This window comes from Scyliorhinus torazame, chromosome 6 (genome assembly GCF_047496885.1).
Source record: "Scyliorhinus torazame isolate Kashiwa2021f chromosome 6, sScyTor2.1, whole genome shotgun sequence".
In the NCBI taxonomy this organism is placed as follows: domain Eukaryota; kingdom Metazoa; phylum Chordata; class Chondrichthyes; order Carcharhiniformes; family Scyliorhinidae; genus Scyliorhinus; species Scyliorhinus torazame.
In genome coordinates this window covers 78,784,174-78,802,467 of record NC_092712.1, presented here as the reverse complement: position 1 = coordinate 78,802,467, position 18,294 = coordinate 78,784,174, and the positions used below count along the sequence as shown (strand labels likewise).

Here is an 18,294-nt window from a genome sequence, read left to right as displayed (position 1 = left end):
GATGCGGTCGAATGTCCTCTGGGCGATCACTGAGACCGCTGCGCCAGTGTCCAACTCCATCTCAAGCGGGTGACCATTGACCCGTACTGTCACCTTAATGGGGGCCACACGGGGAGCTGCCACGCAATGCAGCTGCAGGCAGTCATCCTCCGTCTCCACGTCCTCAGGAGTAGTCGCCGCAGGTTCATCCACATGGGCTGGTCCCAGTTTCGGTCGGAACGACGGCGCCTCTGGCGCCCCCAGGACCGCCGTCCGCGACGGGGTCGGCGCCTACAAGTCTGACACGGACATGGCTCCTCATCCATTGGTTCAGGAGAAGGCTGCCTTCGGGGAGGAATGTCCGACGGCCACTGGCGTCGGTCCGGACGTCGCCTCACCCAAGGTACCGCAGGAGTGCGGGTGGACGTTTTCGGACGGAAGGGGTTGCTCCCTAAGGCATGCACTCCCATTCCCTGTAGCTCCTGCACTCCTCGTTCTGCGCTCTCTCGGGACAATACTATTTGAATGGCCTGTTGAAAAGTCAATGTTGGCTCAGCTAACAACTTTCTCTGGGTGGCCGCATTGTTAATACCGCACACCAAACGGTCGCGTAACATTTCTGACAAGGTCTCACCATAGTCACAGTACTCCGCAATCCTGCGTAGCCTGGATAGAAAGTCGGCAAGGGATTCTCCAGGGGTCCTCTCAGCGGTATTAAACAGGTAACGCTGGACTATCGTGGACGGGGTTGGGTTAAAATGTTGCCCACTATATCACAAGTTCATCAAACGTTTTGGTGTCCGGCGCAGCTGGGTACGTAAGGCTCCTAATCACTCCAAACGTATACGGGCCGCAGGCGGTGAGCAATATGACCACCTGCCGCTCGTTTTCGGTGATATTGTTTGCCCGGAAATAGTAACGCATCCGTTGTGCGTACTGGTTCCAGCTTTCCAGCGTACTCCTTCCTCCTGTTTCCAAACTGGCCAGCTTTATTTATACTAGAAGTTTACTAATTGTTTCTCCGCCCCCCCCCCTCATTGGGGAAGCTCATACTCCCACAGGATTGTGGGATTGTCATTAGTCCCCAGCCAATGGTAAGCAGGCAGGTTATAACATCCATCCAAGTTTGTTGACGATACGACCATAGTGGGCCGGATCTCGAATAACGACGAGTCAGAATACAGGAGGGAGAAAGAGAAACTAGTGGAGTGGTGCAGCGACAACAATCTCCCCCTCAATGCCAGCAAAACTAAAGAGCTGGTCATTGACTTCAGGAAGCAAAGTACTCTACACCCCCCCGTCAGCATCAACGGGGCCGAGGTGGAGATGGTTAGCAGTTTCAAATTCCGAGGGGTGCACATCTCCAAAAATCTGTCCTGGTCCACCCACGTCGACGCTACCGCCAAGAAAGTACAACAGTGCCCATACTTCCTCAGGAAACTAAGGAAATTCGGCATGTCCACATTAACCCCTACCAACCTTTACAGATGCACCATAGAAAGCATCCTATCTGGCTGCATCACAGCCTGGTATGGCAACTGCTCGGCCCAGGACCGCAAGAAACTTCAGGGAGTCGCGAACACCGCCCAGTCCATCACACAAACCTGCCTCCCATTGACTCCATCTACACCTCCCACTGCCTGGGGAAAGCGGGCAGCATAATCAAAGACCCCTCCCACCTGGCTTACTCACTCTTCCAACTTCTTCCATCGGGCAAGAGATACAGAAGTCTGAGAACACGCACGAACAGACTCAAAAACAGCTTCTTCCCCGCTGTTACCAGACTCCTAAATTACCCTCTTATGGACTGACCTTATTAACACAACACCCTGTATGCTTCATCCAATGCCAGTGCTTATGTAGTTACATTGTATACCTTGTGTTAGCTATTATGTATTTTCTGTTATTCCCTTTTCTTCCCATGTATTTAATGATCTGTTGAGCTGCTCGCAGAAAAATACTTTTCACTGTACCTCGGTACACGTGACAATAAACAAATCCAGTCCAAACAAATCCATTCTGAATTCTCTCTCTGTGTACCCGAACAGGCGTTATTGTGCGGTGACTAGGGGCTTTTCACAGTAACTTCATTGCAGTGTTAATGTAAGCCTACATGTGACACTAATAAAGATTATTACGTTTTTTTTAATGCTAATGTCCTCGTTCACCTGGGCGAGCTTGCAGAGCAATACTTCAGAGGGGGAGACGAGTTGTGGTCTAGCTCTTCCTGATTTACTGTATCATTACTGGATGGCCAATATCCAAATAATCCTGACGTGGTGTCACGACCCAAGTCCAAACTGGTGCCTTATAGAGACACACTCCTAGAGTACCCAATTATTTTTCTTTTCCAATTAAGGGGCAATTTAGCATGGCCAATCCACCTAACCTGCACATCTTTTGGGTTGTGGGGGTAAGCCGCATGCAGACACGGGAAGAATGTGCAAACTCCACACGGACAGTGACCCAGGGCCGTGATTCGAACCCGGGTCCTCAGCGCCGTAGTCCCAGTGCTAACTACTGTGCCACCGTGCTGCCCATGGAGCCACACTCCTGCTGCTCATTCTCTCCCTTCATACCTTGGTCCCCTCTCCAGAAGGTCAGAATGGATTGGGAGGCTGAGCTTTACGAAGGCCAGAATTAGCAGGTTTTCCCCCAATACAGACAATAAATGTGGACAGGTGCTCACTTGCTCTCACTGACCACACATTGTGGTCCTGTCTAAAGCTGTTCAGCTTCTGGTCATCCTTTTCCGACACACTTGCCAATATTCTGGATACAGACATTTGGAAAGACAGGGTTTCATTAGGAGTAGTGAGCACGGCTTTGTACATGAGAGATCATGCACTGCAGATTTGTTAGAGTTCTTTGATAAAAGAGACCAGGAATGTTGATGAGGGCAGGACGGTAGACGACGTCTATATGGACTTAAGCAAGGCCTTGAATAAAGTTCCACATGGTAGGTTGCTCTGGAAGGTTAGATCACATGGAATCCAGGGTGAGCTGGCTAATTGGATATACAATTGGCTTGATGGTAGGAAGTAGAGGGTAATGGTGGAAGGATACTGGTCGGACTGGAGGCCTGTGACTAGTGGTGTGCCTCAGGGGTCAGTGCTGGGCCCATTGCTGTTGGTTATCTATTTAACGATTTGGATGAGAATGTACAAGGCATGATCAGTAAGTTTGCATATGACACTAAAATAGGTGGTATTATAGACAGTGAGGAAGGTTATCAAAAATTGCAGCAGGATCTTGATCAGCTGGAGAAGTGGGCCGTGAAATGGCAAATGGAGTTCAATGCAGATAAGTATGAGGTGGTGCATTTTGGAAAGTAAAAACAAGATAAGACTTTTGCGGTGAATGGTTGACCGTAGAGAGTACCTTGGAACACATAGAACATACAGTGCAGAAGGAGGCCATTCGGACCATCGAGTCTGCACCGACCCACTTAAGCCCTCACTTCCACCCTATCCCCGTAACCCAGGGACCTTGGAGTTCAGGTGCACGGTTCTCCAATGGTGGAGTCACAGGTAGATACGGCAGTGAAGAAGGCTTTTGGCATGCTGACCTTCATCAGTCAGGGCATTGAGTAAAGAAGTTGGGAAGTTATGTTGCAGTTGTACAGGACGTTGATGAGGCCACACCTGGAGTATTGTGTTCAATTTTGGTTGCCTTGCTACAGGAAAGATGCTATTAAACTGGAGAGATTGCAGAAGAGATTTACAAGGATGTTGCCAGGACTCGAGGGACTGAGTTTCAGGGAGAGATTGGACAGGCTAGGAATTTTTTCTTTGGAGTGCAGGAGACCGAGTGGTGATCTTATAGAGGTGTATAAGATCATGTGAGGCATGGATAGGATGAATGCACTCAATCTTTTTCCCAGAGTTTGGGAATCGCGAACTAGAGGGCATAGCTTCAAGTTAAGAGAGGAACGAATTAATGGGAACCTGAGGAGCAACCTTTTTTTTGCTTTTTTTACACATAGGGTGGTACGTATGTGGAATGAGCTGCTGGAGGAAATGGTTGAGGCAGGGATATTGACAACATTTAAAAGGCATTTGGACAGACACATGGATAGGAAAGGTTTAGAGGGATATGGGCCAAATACAGGCGAATGGGTTGGCTTAGATGGACTTTTTGGTTGGCATGGACCAGTTTGAGCCGAAGGGCCTGTCTCCGTGCCGTAGATTCTATCTATCCATGACCTACAGTACTGTCTTTTAACAGCCATATTCAAAATCTTAGCTACGCCGATCAGTCTCACTAACATTGTAGCAGATATTATTGCATTTCCTTCATTAATAGCTCGTAGGTGGATTTTATTAATCTGGAAATCCCCCAAACCACCCTCGATGTGGTTAAAAGACAATGTCCTTTTTATATCTGGAGAAGATCAAAGATGTCATGAGGGGATCAACTGAGAAATGTTTTTATAGATGGCAACCATTTGTCTTTTACATGAAAGAATTACTGTCAACTGTTAGGTTTACGGTTTTCCTTTTTGTATAATTTTATGTTGCATATCTACTTATGAGGAGGGGAGCTGAATTTATGACTATTCTCTTGTTCTGTTCCCCTGCTCCATTCCCAGTTTGAAAATTAAAAAAAATATACATATACATTTTAATGCTCAAATATATCTAAAGACTACACACTGAGGTGAAATCAGGATGTCATTCAGCAGTTTTAGCTCCTCTTTATCCACATGCCTTTCCTTGAAAATTAGGATATGAATTATTATGAAGAATTCGATACAGGTTCGCACAGCAAGTTAGCTTTATACGGACAGAAGAAAATTAACATAATTATCTGACTATTTGCAGTACCAGTCAAAACTCAGTTCTATCAAACTGACTTGCCAGCGTTGAGATCCTTTGCCAAAACTGCAAAATTGGTTTATAAAATTAAAACAGAATAAAAGATTTAAACTGTCCCAACTTTAGTCAAGAATTTTGTACACTATGTATGCAAGTAAATGTGTGCATCTTATTTGTATAGCAGCTGTTACTGGACTAGTTACCCAAGCTGAACAAATATTCCTGAAAATGAAGTTCATATTCCACTATGACAGTTTCAGATTCAAATTCAGTTGTATAAATCTGAAAATAAAAGCCCACCTGGTTCACAAATGCACCTTCAGGAAGTAAATCTGCTGTCCTTAGTTGGTTTGACAATTACGTGATTCCATTCTCACAGCAACAAGGTGACAGTTAAATTACCGTCTGTAGAAGTTTAGCTGTATTATGGGGGGGGGGGGGGGGGAGATTAAATTTATTTTTTAAAAAGAAGACAGAGTTCCCAATTATTTTGTTTCCAATTAAGGGGCAACTTAGTTTGGCCAATCTACCTGCTCTGCACATCTTTGGGTTGTGGGGGTGAAACCCATGCAGACACGGGGAGAATGCGCAAACTCCACATGGACAGTGACCCGGGGTCGGGATCGAACCCGGGACCTCAGCGCCGTAGGCAGTAGTGCTAACCACTGGGCCACCATGCCGCCCTTAGAGATTGTCTTCCAATGAAAGGTTGAACTTGTACCTGTTGGAGTTTAGAAGGATGGGAGGCGGCCTTATTGAAACAGAAGGTCCTGAGGGGGCTGGACTGGGGGGGGGGGGGGGAGGAGAGAGAAGAGCTGCTGATGGGATGCTTTCACCCTTGTGGGAGGGACTAGATCTAGGGAACACAGTCTCCCATTTGGACGGAGATAAGGAGACAATTTGTTCCGAGGGCCGTGAGTCTTTGGAACTTTCTTCCGCAAAAAAAACTAACATTTTTAAGGCAGAGGTAAATAGATTATTGACTAAAGGGGAGTCAAAGGTCATCAGGGGGTAGGACAGGAGTATGAGTGGAGGTCACCATCCGATCAACCATGATTTTATTGAATGACAGAGCCGGTTCGAAGGGCCAAATGGCCTACTCCCTCTCCTAATGGGTCTGTACATATGTAATTTTTAACAATACCACCAGGTTAAAATAACATGCACATCTTTTTTCAATTTTATTACAACCAAATTCATTTGTGCCCTTCTCGGTCTTCTGGCTTTCAGTTGAAAAACTGTATAAAATTGGACCCATTTCTTAGTTATTTACCTGAAAAACTGTTTCTTTCTTTATAGACTCTTCAATAATTTCTTTGGAATCGCCATTTTGATCTTCGTTCATTGGCGTCTGTCCTATGGCTGCAACAACAGTTAAGAATTGAGATGTTATTAGAAAAGTGATGAGTAAATGTCATATTCTTTCATCAGCCAAAAATCTAAGTTGGATACAAGCGGCTGAATCAAAATAATGTTTTATGCTCTAATTAAAGCTCTTCTGGTGGTGATAAAACTGAAGTTTAATGTTTTACCAACTGCAACTAAAGTTTATATCCAATACCTTATGCAATTTGGGCAATAGAGCTTGTAGAAATCTTTTGGGGAAAAGGAGTTAACATGGCACTATTTTGTCATGGTTTCTGCATATTAATGACCTTTAATTGATCAAGATTGACAGCTCTGTTACTTTGTTATTTTAATCAAGACACCAACATTAAATAACCACAGCAAAGAAACAAATTTCTCAACTATCGCTGACAGAAAGCCCAGGGGGCTGGATTCTCCGCCAGCGGGATGCTCCGTTTTCCCGGCAGCCTGGGGCTTTCCTGACGGCGTGGGGCTGCCCGACAATGGGAAACCTCATTGAACGGCCGGCGTAACGGAGCATCCCTCTGGTTATATCTAAAACATTCAGACCATTTTTTAAAAAAAAACTTAATTTCCTGACTATCCATTTCTTCCCATCCATCAAGTCAGAATTGCTCATTGAAACATCTTTTAGACGTGCCTGTGCACAAAATCTTGATAATAAATAACTCTTCCAGCCTCTTCAAGAACCTCTGCTTGTCCCGTTTAACTTCTTGGTCAATCGCTCAATGAGCATTGACCTTCCAAATAGGAATTAGAACTTTGTGTCCAAGTAACTTTTTTGTGGACTGTGTCAAGGTCTGAAAATGACCTCACAAGAGGGGATTTAAAGCAAATTGCATTTGCCACTAATAAGCGAGAACACATTTTCAAAAAAAGCATGTGCCGTAAGACCCCTAATTAATCCAGTGAGTAGCTGAATCGTATAGACTAATAAGAATACCCCGGTCTATGCTGAATGAGCTCATCTTACCCAAGCTGATAGTAGGATGCTATAACTAGCCTCAACTCCAAAGAATAGCAAAGGAAAACTCAGCTAAGACTTTTGCTTCTGGTTGTTTCCTTCTTGGAAGCACGTGCACATGAGCATTACTGAAGAGAGTTTAATAGCCTCAAAGGAATTAGAGAAGAGGGATGGGGAAAAGCTCTTTAGAAAAGTTTTGAAACCCATTTATCAAGGTATTCCCATTGATACAGTTCTATAGACTATAGGTTACAAGTAATGCCACTTAATGCAAGTTGCTCACAGGGGTAACTATGAATATTTCAAGCAATGCCCACATCACTCCACCACGACTCTATTGGTTTCAACTGCATCTCATTATTTCATCTTGCATAAAGCAATCAATCAAAAACACCTCAGATCAAGATTAGGTGGCACGGTGGCACTGCTTCCTCATCGCGCCAGCAACGGGGTACAATTCCAACTTTGGGCGACTGTGTGGAGTTTGGACATACTCCCTGTGAGTTTCCCCCGGGTGTTCCAGTTTCCTCCCACAGTCCAAAGATGTGCAGGTTCGGTGGATTGGCCATGCTAAATTGATCATTAGTGTCAAAAAGGTTAGGTGGGGTTACAGAAATAGGGCAGGGGGAAGTGGGCCTGCGTCGGGTGCTTTTTCTGAGGGTCGATGCAGACTTGACGGGCCAAATGGCCTCCTTCTGCATTGTAGGGATTCTATGATTCTATGTGCATTATTAAGCAGAGGCCTGGCATTTATTTAGTTGTTCAGATTCACAACTAGGGTATAGCCATACCCCATGTGTCTCCTGTTTATACTATACATTAAAAGTTAATTAGGTAAATGAGTTTCAAGAGCAGGTTGTGTTTACTGGTGTAATACATTCCTCCGTGACTTTGTTTCCAGTACACCTGGGGGTAATGTGAACACTAATTAGATTATTGTTATGTAATAGTGGGTTTAGAGCTTATGTTTTAAACAATCTATTTAAAACACGAATTTCCAAGGAAAACAGCTCCAGTAACAAGCATGTAACATGGTCAACAAGCCCCAGCTGCTTCTGAAATATTGAGCTGTGATACAGGCATCATTTCATGCAAGGTACCAAATGCCATTCACCTCAATCACAGACAGCCAGACAGGTTCCGATACAATGGATCCTTGATGGATCTTTGGTATCCAGGAGACCCGAGCTGACAAAATCAAGAACTTTGCTGCAAGTGCACATTGTCAATCGTTTTTTTTTTGAGGAGCTCAGATTTGAAGTGCTGCTGACCCTTGCCATTGTTTTTCTTTACGCATACTCAAAACAATAATTTACACAGAAACACACTACTTAAGTCAGAATAAAACCTACAAGATGTTCCCAACCGATGGGATGATTGGCTAGTGACACCTTTACAAAAAGGAAGACAAGGTTTTGACTTAAGGGCCTTTATCAATCTAATTTTTAAAACTGTGCCATGCTGATTTCAGTTGAACAAATCTAAGTAATTGGTTAGACACTAACAAGATATGTCCTTCCAAATGAGGGGGAATTTGCTTTGACAGAAAAGTCTGCTTTCTTTTTATGTTTAGCCAGAATGTTTTATCCACCTCCTAGACAAAAAGTGAATATGTTGGCATAGAGGTCCCAAATCTGCATCAAACTAACTGTTATTCAACTAAAAGGGGACTAATGTTTGATACTTTTTCAGAGGCCAATCCTAGAACTTGTATCAGAATTATGGGTTCACTAACAATCAGGGCAAATTCAGTTTGTCATATTTTAATATGATAAATATTGCAGCTCATTATGGTTCTCAGCTCTTACAACTCAAATAAACAATTCAAAGACTCCAGAGTTAAATTAATCACGTGACTATTGATGTGCCATCAATAACGACAGAGGACGAGTTGAGAGCAAAGCTGTGGCTTTAATTAGCTTAAAGATACCTGCTGGCAGCCGGCCCCAGACTGAAGGCAGGGCCGGAGGTTGGCCACCTTTATACCCGAGCCCGAGGGGAGGAGCCACAGGCGGAGCCAGCAGGGGCAAGCCCAGGCATGTTACATACAGCAGGTATAATACATTACAGTGGTTTACCACATTCACCCCTTATAAAAAAAAGGAATCCGGCAGGGGTGAAGTGGACGGGTTGAATTATATATAGAGTCTGTCAGGGGCTTTGACTTTCCGCTGTGACCGCCGCAGTCCCGGCTGTGGTGTGGATACTGGTGTTGGATGAAGTGTTGAGGCCTGCGTGTCCAGGAGCGTGTCGCCTTCTGCGTCACCAAGTAGATGAGTGCCTGGCGACGGACCCGGAGGCTCTGACATGCCATGCACTGGGACTAGCGGAGTATGCCGTGGCCCTGGTGCACCATGGGTAGCAATGGAGGGAGAAGGTGTAGGGTCAGGGGTAGTGGTGATGGTCGCTGGGGAACCTACGGGTGCCAAATCCCGAAGGGAGACTGTGTCCTCCCGCCCATCATGGTGTGCCACGTAGGCATATTGGGGGTTAGCATGCAGGAGACGGACAGTTTCGACCAGGGAATCCGACTTATGATTCCTCGCATGCTTCCGGAGGAGGACGGGCCCTGGGACCGTCAGCCAAGCTGGGAGCGAGACCCCCGAGGTGGGCTTCCTGGGGAAGACAAACATTCTCTCATGAGGGGTCACATTGGTGGCGGTACACAGGAGCGACCGGATGGAGTAGAGCGTATCTGGAAGGACCTCCTGCCAGTGGGAGACAGGGAGACTCCTAGACCGTAGAGCAAGAAGGACAGCCTTCCAGACCGTGGCGTTCTGCCTCTCCACCTGTCTGTTCCCCCGGGGGTTGTAGCTGCTAGTCCTGCTTGAAGCGATGCCCTTGGTAAGCAGGTACTGATGCAGCTCATCACTCATGAAGGAGGAACCCCGATCACTATGGATGGACTTGGGGAAACCGAATAAGGTGAAGAGGCTGTGCAGGGCCTTGATGACTGTGGCAGAGGTCATGTCAGGGCATGGGATGGCGAAAGGGCAACGTGAGTACTCATCAATGATGTTGAGAAAGTACACGTTACGGTCAGTGGAGGGGAGGGGCCCTTTGAAATCGACGCTGAGGCGCTCAAAGGTGCTCTGTCTGGCCGATAGAAGTGTGGTTTGCACGCCGCGCAGACCTGGCAGTCCCTGCTCATGGTCCTGACCTCCTCGATGGAATAAGGCAGGTTGCGGGCCTTGATAAAGTGGAAAAACCGGGTGACCCGCAGGTGACAGAGGTCATTGTGGAGGGCCCGAAGTCGGTCTACTTGTGCGCTGGCACATGTAGGGCATCTGGGGGCTCATTGAGCTTCCCAGGTCGATACAAGATATCATAATTGTAGGTGGAGAGTTCGATCCTCCACCTTAGGATCTTGTCATTCTTGATCTTGCCCCATGTTATTGAACATGAAGGCAACCGAGCGTTGGTCAGTGAGGAGAGTGAATCGCCTGCCGGCCAGGTAATGCCTCCAATGTCGCACAGCTTCCACAATGGCTTGGGCTTCCTTTTCGACGGAGTGTCGAATTTCGGAGCTCTGGAGGGTACGAGAGAAGAAAGCCACGGGCCTGCCCGCCTGGTTGAGGGTAGCAGCCAGGTCAAAGTCTGACGCATCGCTCTCCACCTGGAACGGAATGGACTCGGCTGCTGCGTGCATTGCAGCCTTGGCAATATCTGCTTTGATGCGGTTGAAGGCCAGGTCAGAGCAGCGGGGGCGGAGCTACGAGGAGGCCGAGACGGCAGGCCCGAGGCCAGGGCGCCATGTAGGGAGGGTGCTCCACGTCGGATGGCTCCCACCTAGGAAGAAGAAAAAGGTTGAAGCCTGGTCCCCGGTGAATGTAGAGGAGAAAGAAAGAAGATTTAAGGAAGTTTGGTGAAAGTTTTTTTTTCAAAAAAGAAGAATGTCAGATTGATGAAGGACAGGAGGGTGAAGGGGGAGAGAGGAGAAAGGAAAGATAAAAAACAATAAGCCGCGAAAGGATGCGAAAAGCAGCGTCGAAGAAAGGAGGAAACGCGGGTTCGCCGCCGAAGGAGAAGATGAGCAAAAGTGTTGACAGGATGGCGGAAGCCGAAATGCAAGGCAGGGCCGCACTACTTACGGTGGAGAAGATGACCGAGGTGATGGTGGTGGAGCTGGAAAAACGTTTGGTGAGGCACATGGAGGTCCTGAGGAAAGAGATGGCGGTCGTGTTGAGGTCATTGTTGGAGGAGGCAATCGGCCCGATGAGGGTGGAGATGGCAAAGGCATTGGCCGAGGTGAGAGTGCAGGGCGAGACGATGAAGGAGGTGGAGGAGGCCGTGACACGACACAGCGACCAGGTCACCTCGATGGGGGACGAGCTGCGGAGGGTGGTGGAGGTTAACAGAGGACTCCGAGCAAAGCTGGAAGACTTGGAAAACCGCTCAACGCGGCACAATTTGAGAATTGTGGGCTTGCCCGAAGGGACAGAGGGCCCAAGGCCAATGCAATACTTCGCTAAGAAGTTGGCGGAGCTGATGGGGGAGGGTGAGAGCCCCACCCTGTACGAGCTAGACCGAGCTCATCGGTTATTAAGGCCGAAGCCCAAAGTGAACGAGCCGCCAAGGGCAGTAATTATCTGCTTCCATAAGTTTTGCACGAAGGAGAAAGTATTAAGCTGGGCGAAGCAGGAGCGTGAGGTGCTGTGGGATGGTACTGCGGTTCGGATCTACCAGGACTGGACGGTGGAGTTGGCAAAAAGACGAGCGGCGTTTGGGCGAATGAAGGCGGCTTTGTACAAGAAGGGGGTGCGATTTGGTTTGGTGTACCCGGCGAAGTTGAGAGTAACATATAACGCCAAAGACTTTTATTTTGAGACAGTGGAGGCGTTCGTGAGGGCAGAAGGCTTGGGACAGACGTGAAGAGCGGAACTGGAAGAGAGACTGTGGACTGTGTTTGAGCGGCTGGAAAATGTACAAATGTTACAACTTTCTTTTTACTGATTTGGATTGAAACTTACTTCTCTTTGCATTGTTACAGAGTTCAAGTTAATGGCGTTCTGTATTGCGACCGTTAAATGTTATGTTAGTGAATTGTAGGGGTTGGATTGTTGGATTTGTTTTGGTGTTTCTTTCTCTGGGACTGGGCGGAAGGGGGCGAGAGGTCTTGGCGGGGGGAGCCACCCGCGCTAGCTAACTAAAGTCAGTTAGTGAACGGGGGTGTTGGAGCCTGGATAGCAGGCTTCAATGGGCCTACGAGGCGAGCAAGAGCAGGTGGAGGGATGGATGTTGGGGATGTTTTTGTAGGGGGGGTTCTTTGGGGGGGGGGGGGAGAAGGGGTTCGATGTTAACAATGGACAGGGGTGGGTCAGGCTTATGGGCAGGGCCCGGTGGTATGGTGATGGTGGATAAGAAAGGTGTGGGGGGGGCGGGGTGAGAGAGGCCCCCATTAAGGATAATCACGTGGAACGTGAGAGGGCTAGGAGGTCCGGTCAAGAGGTCAAGGGTGCTTGCACATCTTAAAAGTTTGAAAGCCGATGTAGCAATGCTGCAGGAGACTCACTTGAGGGTGAAGGATCAGGTGAGACTTAAAAAGGGCTGGGTTAGCCAAGTGTTTCACTCCGGATTTGATGGAAGGGCTCGAGGGGTAGCGGTGCTGGTCAGCAAAAGGGTACGCTTCCAGATGGAGAAGGTGGTGGCAGATCAGGGGGGGTAGATATGTGATTGTGGCAGGGGCGCTGGAGGGGAGATTAGTGGCGCTGTTAAGTGTATACGGTCCCAATTGGGACGATGTGGGATTCGCGAGGAAGGTGTTTGGGGCTATTCCCGACTTGGACACGCATGAGCTGATTGTGGGGGGGGGACTGGAACTTGGTGCAGGAGCCAAGGTTGGACAGATCACGGCCGCGCTCGCTGGTCCCATCAGGGGGGGGCGAAGGCGCTGGCTGGGCTAATGGTGGAAATGGGAGGCGTAGACCCTTGGAGGTTCCTGCACCCAAGGGAACGGGAGTACTCGTTTTTCTCAGCGGTCCATAAGGTATACTCGCGGATCGACTTTTTTGTGGTGGGGAAGGCTTTGCTGGCAGGAGTCAAGGGGTCGGAATACTCTGCAATTGCAGTGTCAGATCACGCTCCACATTGGGTGGATATGGTGCTAGAGAAGGGGGCAGCGCAGAGACCGGGGTGGAAACTGGATGTGGGCTTTTGGGGAACCAAGTATTCTGTGAGAAAATTGAAAAGGTAATTAAGGAATATGTAGGTTTCAATTGTACGGGTGAGATGTCGAAGGCAGTCGTCTGGGAAGCTCTTAAGGCGGTGGTGAGAGGTGAGGTAATTTTGTTTAAGGCCAGGGTGGATAAAGAGGAGGTTGGAGCGGCAGAGGGTAATTGATGAGATGTTGGAAGTAGATAGGAGGTATGCAGAGGATGGGGACCCGGCGAAGCTGGAAAAGAGGAAGGAACTACAGGCGAGCTTCGACCGACTGTCCACCAGGAAGGCGGTGCGCCAACTGAGACGAGCAAGGGGTGCAGTTTATGAACATGGAGATGTTAGGTCAGCTCCGGAGGGAGGCAGCGGCGGCAAGGGAAATTCTTCAGGTGAAGGATAGGGCAGGGAAGTTGGTGGTGGCTCCAGTGCTGATTAACAAGGCTTTTGAGGCGTTTTATGAGGAGGTGGTACAAGTCAGAGCCGCCCGGGGGAGACCGTGAGATGCAGGAATTTCTAGATGGGTTGGAGTACCCGAGGCTAGGGGAGGGGGACAGGGCTACATTAGAAGGAGCAATAGTGGAGCAGGAGATAAAGGATGCGATTGGGAGGATGCAGTCGGGGAAGGTGGCAGGGCCGGATGGGTTTCCGGTGGAATATTACAAAAAATTTAAGGATAGGTTGGCACCCCTGAAGGTGGGGATGTTTGAGGAGGCGATAGGGAAGGGGGTGTTGCCGCAAACCTTGGGGCAGGCATCGATTTCCCTGTTACTAAAAAAAGATAAGGATCCGACGGAGTGTGGGTCATATCGGCCCATGTCACTTCTGAATGTGGACGTAAAAGTGTTGCCGAAGGTACTGGCGGGTAGGCTGGAAGAGTGCCTTCCGAAGGTGATAGGGGAGGATCAGACTGGGTTCGTGAAAGGGAGGCAGCTGTTTTCGAACATTAGGAGGGTTTTGAACGTTGTTATGGCACCGGCGGAAAGAAAGGAAACAGAGGTAGTTGTGGCATTGGACGCCGAGAAGGCGTTTGATCGGGTAGAATGGGGGTACCTGATGGCAGTGCTGGAGCGGTTTGGGATTGGACCAAGGTTTGTGAACTGGGTAAAGCTATTATATAAGGAACCGAAGGTGAGTGTCCGCACAAATAATATCAGTTCGAGATACTTTTCTCTCCACCGTGGGACGAGACAGGGATGTCCTATGTCCCCCCTGCTGTTTGCACTGGCGATTGAGCCGTTGGCCATCGCATTGAGAAGTTCGGGAGCATGGAAAGGAATAGTGCGGGGGGGGGGGGCGAATGTGGAGAACGTGCGGAGCTGGGTCAGAGGGGTTGATTCTCAGTGGGTCAGAACGGAGGAGAGTTTGTACAGGGGGGCGGGGCTGAAGACCGTAGCAATAGCGCCGCTCCCGATAGCTCCGGGGAAATATTCAGGGAGTCCGGTAATAATAGCTTCATTGAAAATCTGGAGGAAATTTCGCCAACACTTCGGGTTGGGTTTAGGGTCAAGGGAAATGCTGATTCGGGGGAACCACAGATTTGAGCCAGGGAGGTGGGATGGAAGTTTTCGGAAATGGGAAGAGAAGGGGATTAAGACGCTAAAATATTTGTTTCTTCGGGGTCGGTTTGCAGGATTGAGGGAGCTGGAAGCGAAGTATGGGCTAGAGCAGGGAGAAGTGTTTAGGTACATGCAGGTTTGGGATTTTGCCAGGAAGAAGATACAGAGCTTCCCAGAGGAACCGCCTCCACATTGCTGGAGGAGGTGTTGACGACAAGGGGACTGGAGAAGGGGGCAGTGTCAGCGGAGTACGGAGCTATTTTGGAAGAGGATAAGGCACCACTGGAAGGGATCAAAGCAAAGTGGGAGGAAGAGCTGGGAGAGGTTATAGAGGAGGAGGTCTGGTGTGAGGTGCTCCGGAGAGTGAATGCCTCCACCTCATGTGCGAGGTTGGAGCTGATACAGCTGAAGGTGGTATATAGAGCGCACCTCACGAGGGCGAGGATGAGCCGATTTTTTGAAGGAGTAGAGGATGTGCGTGAGCATTGCAGGGGAGGGGGGGGGGGGCAGGGGGCTAATCACGTTCATATGTTTTGGTCCTGTCCAAAGCTAGGGGAGTACTGGAGGGAGGTGTTTAGGGTAATTGCCAAGGTGGTGCGTGTGAAACTGGACCCAGGTCCCTAGGAGGCCATATTCGGGGTGTCGGATCAGCCAGGGTTGGAAACGGGAGCGGAGGCAGATATCATAGCCTTCGCCTCGTTGATCACCCGAAGGCGGATCCTGCTGGGATAGAGAGCAGCCTCTCCACCCTGTGCCCTGGCGTGGCGGGGGGACCTGTTGGAATACTTGACCCTTGAGAAGGTTAAGTTCGAACTGAGGGGAAGCTCGGAGGGGTTCTACAAGTCATGGGCCCTATTTATTATGCACTTTCAAGAACTGGCTAACATCGAACATTAGTTTGGGGGGGGGGGGTGCCTTCGTAGATTAAGGGTGACTACGGGTAATCCCTGATTCCCTTTTGTCATTTGTTTATGTAAACATGCGGGCTGATGTTTGGGGGTTGGATGGGATTGTTGTTATTATGGGGATTGACATATCTTGCTGATTATTGTTGATGGGTGTAAATGTGGGAGAAAATGTGAAAAAGGAGGAGAATAAAAATATTTTTTTTAAAAACAAAAAACTATACATTCAACGGTTTTAACCTTGACTGTTTAAAGTTTGGGGCAAAGTAGCAGTGAAATATCAAATTGCTTCAGACAGAAGTTGAACTATGCAGCAAGTTTACTCATGATCCTTTATTGGAGTGGTGTTATCCAATGTTCCCTCAGTAGCAAAATGTGTTTGAAGTAGAGATAAATTGAGAAGGGGGCTGTGCTCAGAATTATGACGGAGGAAGGATGAGGGAGTTCAGCTGCATGTATCCCTGAACACAGCTGCTTTGTAATGCAGAACGACACCAACAGCCCGAGTTCAATTCCCGTACCGGCTGAGGTTATTCATGAAGAACCCGCCTTCTCGACCTTGCCCCTCGCCTGAGATGTGGCGACCGTCAGGTTAAATCACCGCCAGCCAGCTCTCAAGAGTGGAGAGCAACCTATGGTCACCTGGGACTGTGGTGACATTTACACTGTATTGAGTATCAATGCAATAAAGCTATCTCGATACGAAGACTTAATCCTTCCATTTGCAGACAACTTAATTAGTATTTTTGTGCTATAATTGCACTTGGGCAGTGCCATGGGATTGAGGCTGACTTGCTTCTACTCCTGTGCAATGGTTTTTAAATGGTTGATAAGTCCACTGTGTGATCTGCAGACTCTGCCACATAGAGAGCATCTATGCCACCATCATGAAGAGGAAGCTCCCAAGATATAGGAAATGATTCACAGTTTGCACAATCTTTCCTTTGATCTGAATCGGTTGGTGGGGGGCGGGGGGGGGAAGAGAGAGACGAGAAGAGGTGTGCAGGGGTGTTGTGCTGTGGGAGCCTGTTGAAAAAAGGACTTTAGTTACTACAACAGTGCTACAATACACCGCAAAGCACAGCAGTCTCACACGCACACACAATACACCACATTATTCAGTCAACTTGTCAGCCATCTGCTTAAAAAAAAACAAGTTAAGACCTGTCTTTGGCTAAGAGGGGTGGTAATGACCCATATAATTCACCAAGATAGGAGGTTTTCTCTTCAGTATGGACTGACTCAACAACTTCCATTCAAAGACCTCGAACAATGCAGGGAGGAAGGAAATAATGAGTTTCTACTTCAAATTGCGAAACTGCCCCTATAGAAAAGTAATCTGCGAACACTCATTGCCTAGATTGCAATATGAAACATGGTTGATTGGATCAGGTACATATTCCCAACAAGAATTGATTTTTTAAAAAAAATTAAGCATATATGGCACTATTGATTTAGAATGTTCATGGACCAAAACCAAAATCACTTCCAGCATCATGCCAAGCCTTGTATAGCTTCCCACAAAGCCAGTACAGACCAACTCTGATCCACATCAGCCTTCAACTACCTACCATCACCAGGTCAAAGAAGTAGCTGTAGAACCTACGCAAGGGGTGGAAGAGTGGTTAGCACTTCTGCCTCACAGCGCTAGGGATCTGGATTCGATTCTGGCCTCTGAAAATAACCTTAAAACAGGGACTGTCTTTCTCAATCTCACTGCAGCACACACAATGGTCTAGTACACTGGTCCCCACGACACAATCTCACGAGTCCTCCCTCTGTGGGTTACTGATGCCAACGAGCTATTACTCACGAGATAGACATGCATATGGGTTATGGGATGGGAACTTGGAAGAAACTGTCCAACGTGTTCCCACAAGGAAAGTTCTCACCCCAACCCTTTTCAATCTCTATCAACGATCTGCCTCAAGCCCAGTCTCAGAAGTTCATCTATGCTGATGATATCTGCTGTGCCTCTCAGCCTCGGACATTTTCTAATCTAGAGGCAACACTAAACAACGATGTAGAAAAGCTGGCCAACTACTACAAGCCCTGGCACATTCACCCCAACAGCAACAAAACAGTCTCAACTATACTGCATCTCCAAAATGTCAGCGCCAAGAGGAACTCAACATCTCCTTGAATCATAAACAACATCCTCTTCATATCTTGGTGCTCATAGAATCATAGAATGTAGTGCAGAAGGAGGCCATTCGTTCCATCGAGTCTGCACCGGCCCTTGGAAAGAGCACCTTACTCAAACCCAAGCCTATACCCTATCGCAGTCACCCCAGCTAACCTTTTGGACACTAAGGGGCAACTTAGCATGGCCAATCCACCTAACCTGCATATATTATGACTGTTGAAGGAAAACAGGAGGAAACCCACACAGACACGGGGAGAAAGTGAAAACTCCAGACAGACAGTTAACCGAGGCCGGAATTTAACCCGGGTCCCTGGAGCTGCGAGGCAGCAGTGCTAACCACTATGCCACCGTGCCGCCCGGCCGTGTTTGACCTAACACAGAGATGAGCAAGGTAGCAGCAACG

At 48.1% G+C, this 18,294-nt stretch overlaps 1 protein-coding gene across 3 annotated transcripts in view; it reads right to left on the bottom strand.

Annotated features, from left to right (window-relative positions):
- Positions 1 to 18,294, bottom strand: part of znf438 (zinc finger protein 438) — a 311,227-nt gene that overhangs the window by 124,249 nt on the left and 168,684 nt on the right. For 2 of the 3 annotated variants that reach the window (XM_072508356.1, XM_072508357.1), the window contains one exon: positions 6,070 to 6,158. In XM_072508356.1, coding sequence (XP_072364457.1) covers positions 6,070 to 6,158 — 89 coding nt within the window. Of the gene's footprint in view, positions 1 to 6,069; positions 6,159 to 18,294 lie in introns of those variants that run through there. The other variant, XM_072508358.1, reaches the window with a different exon arrangement.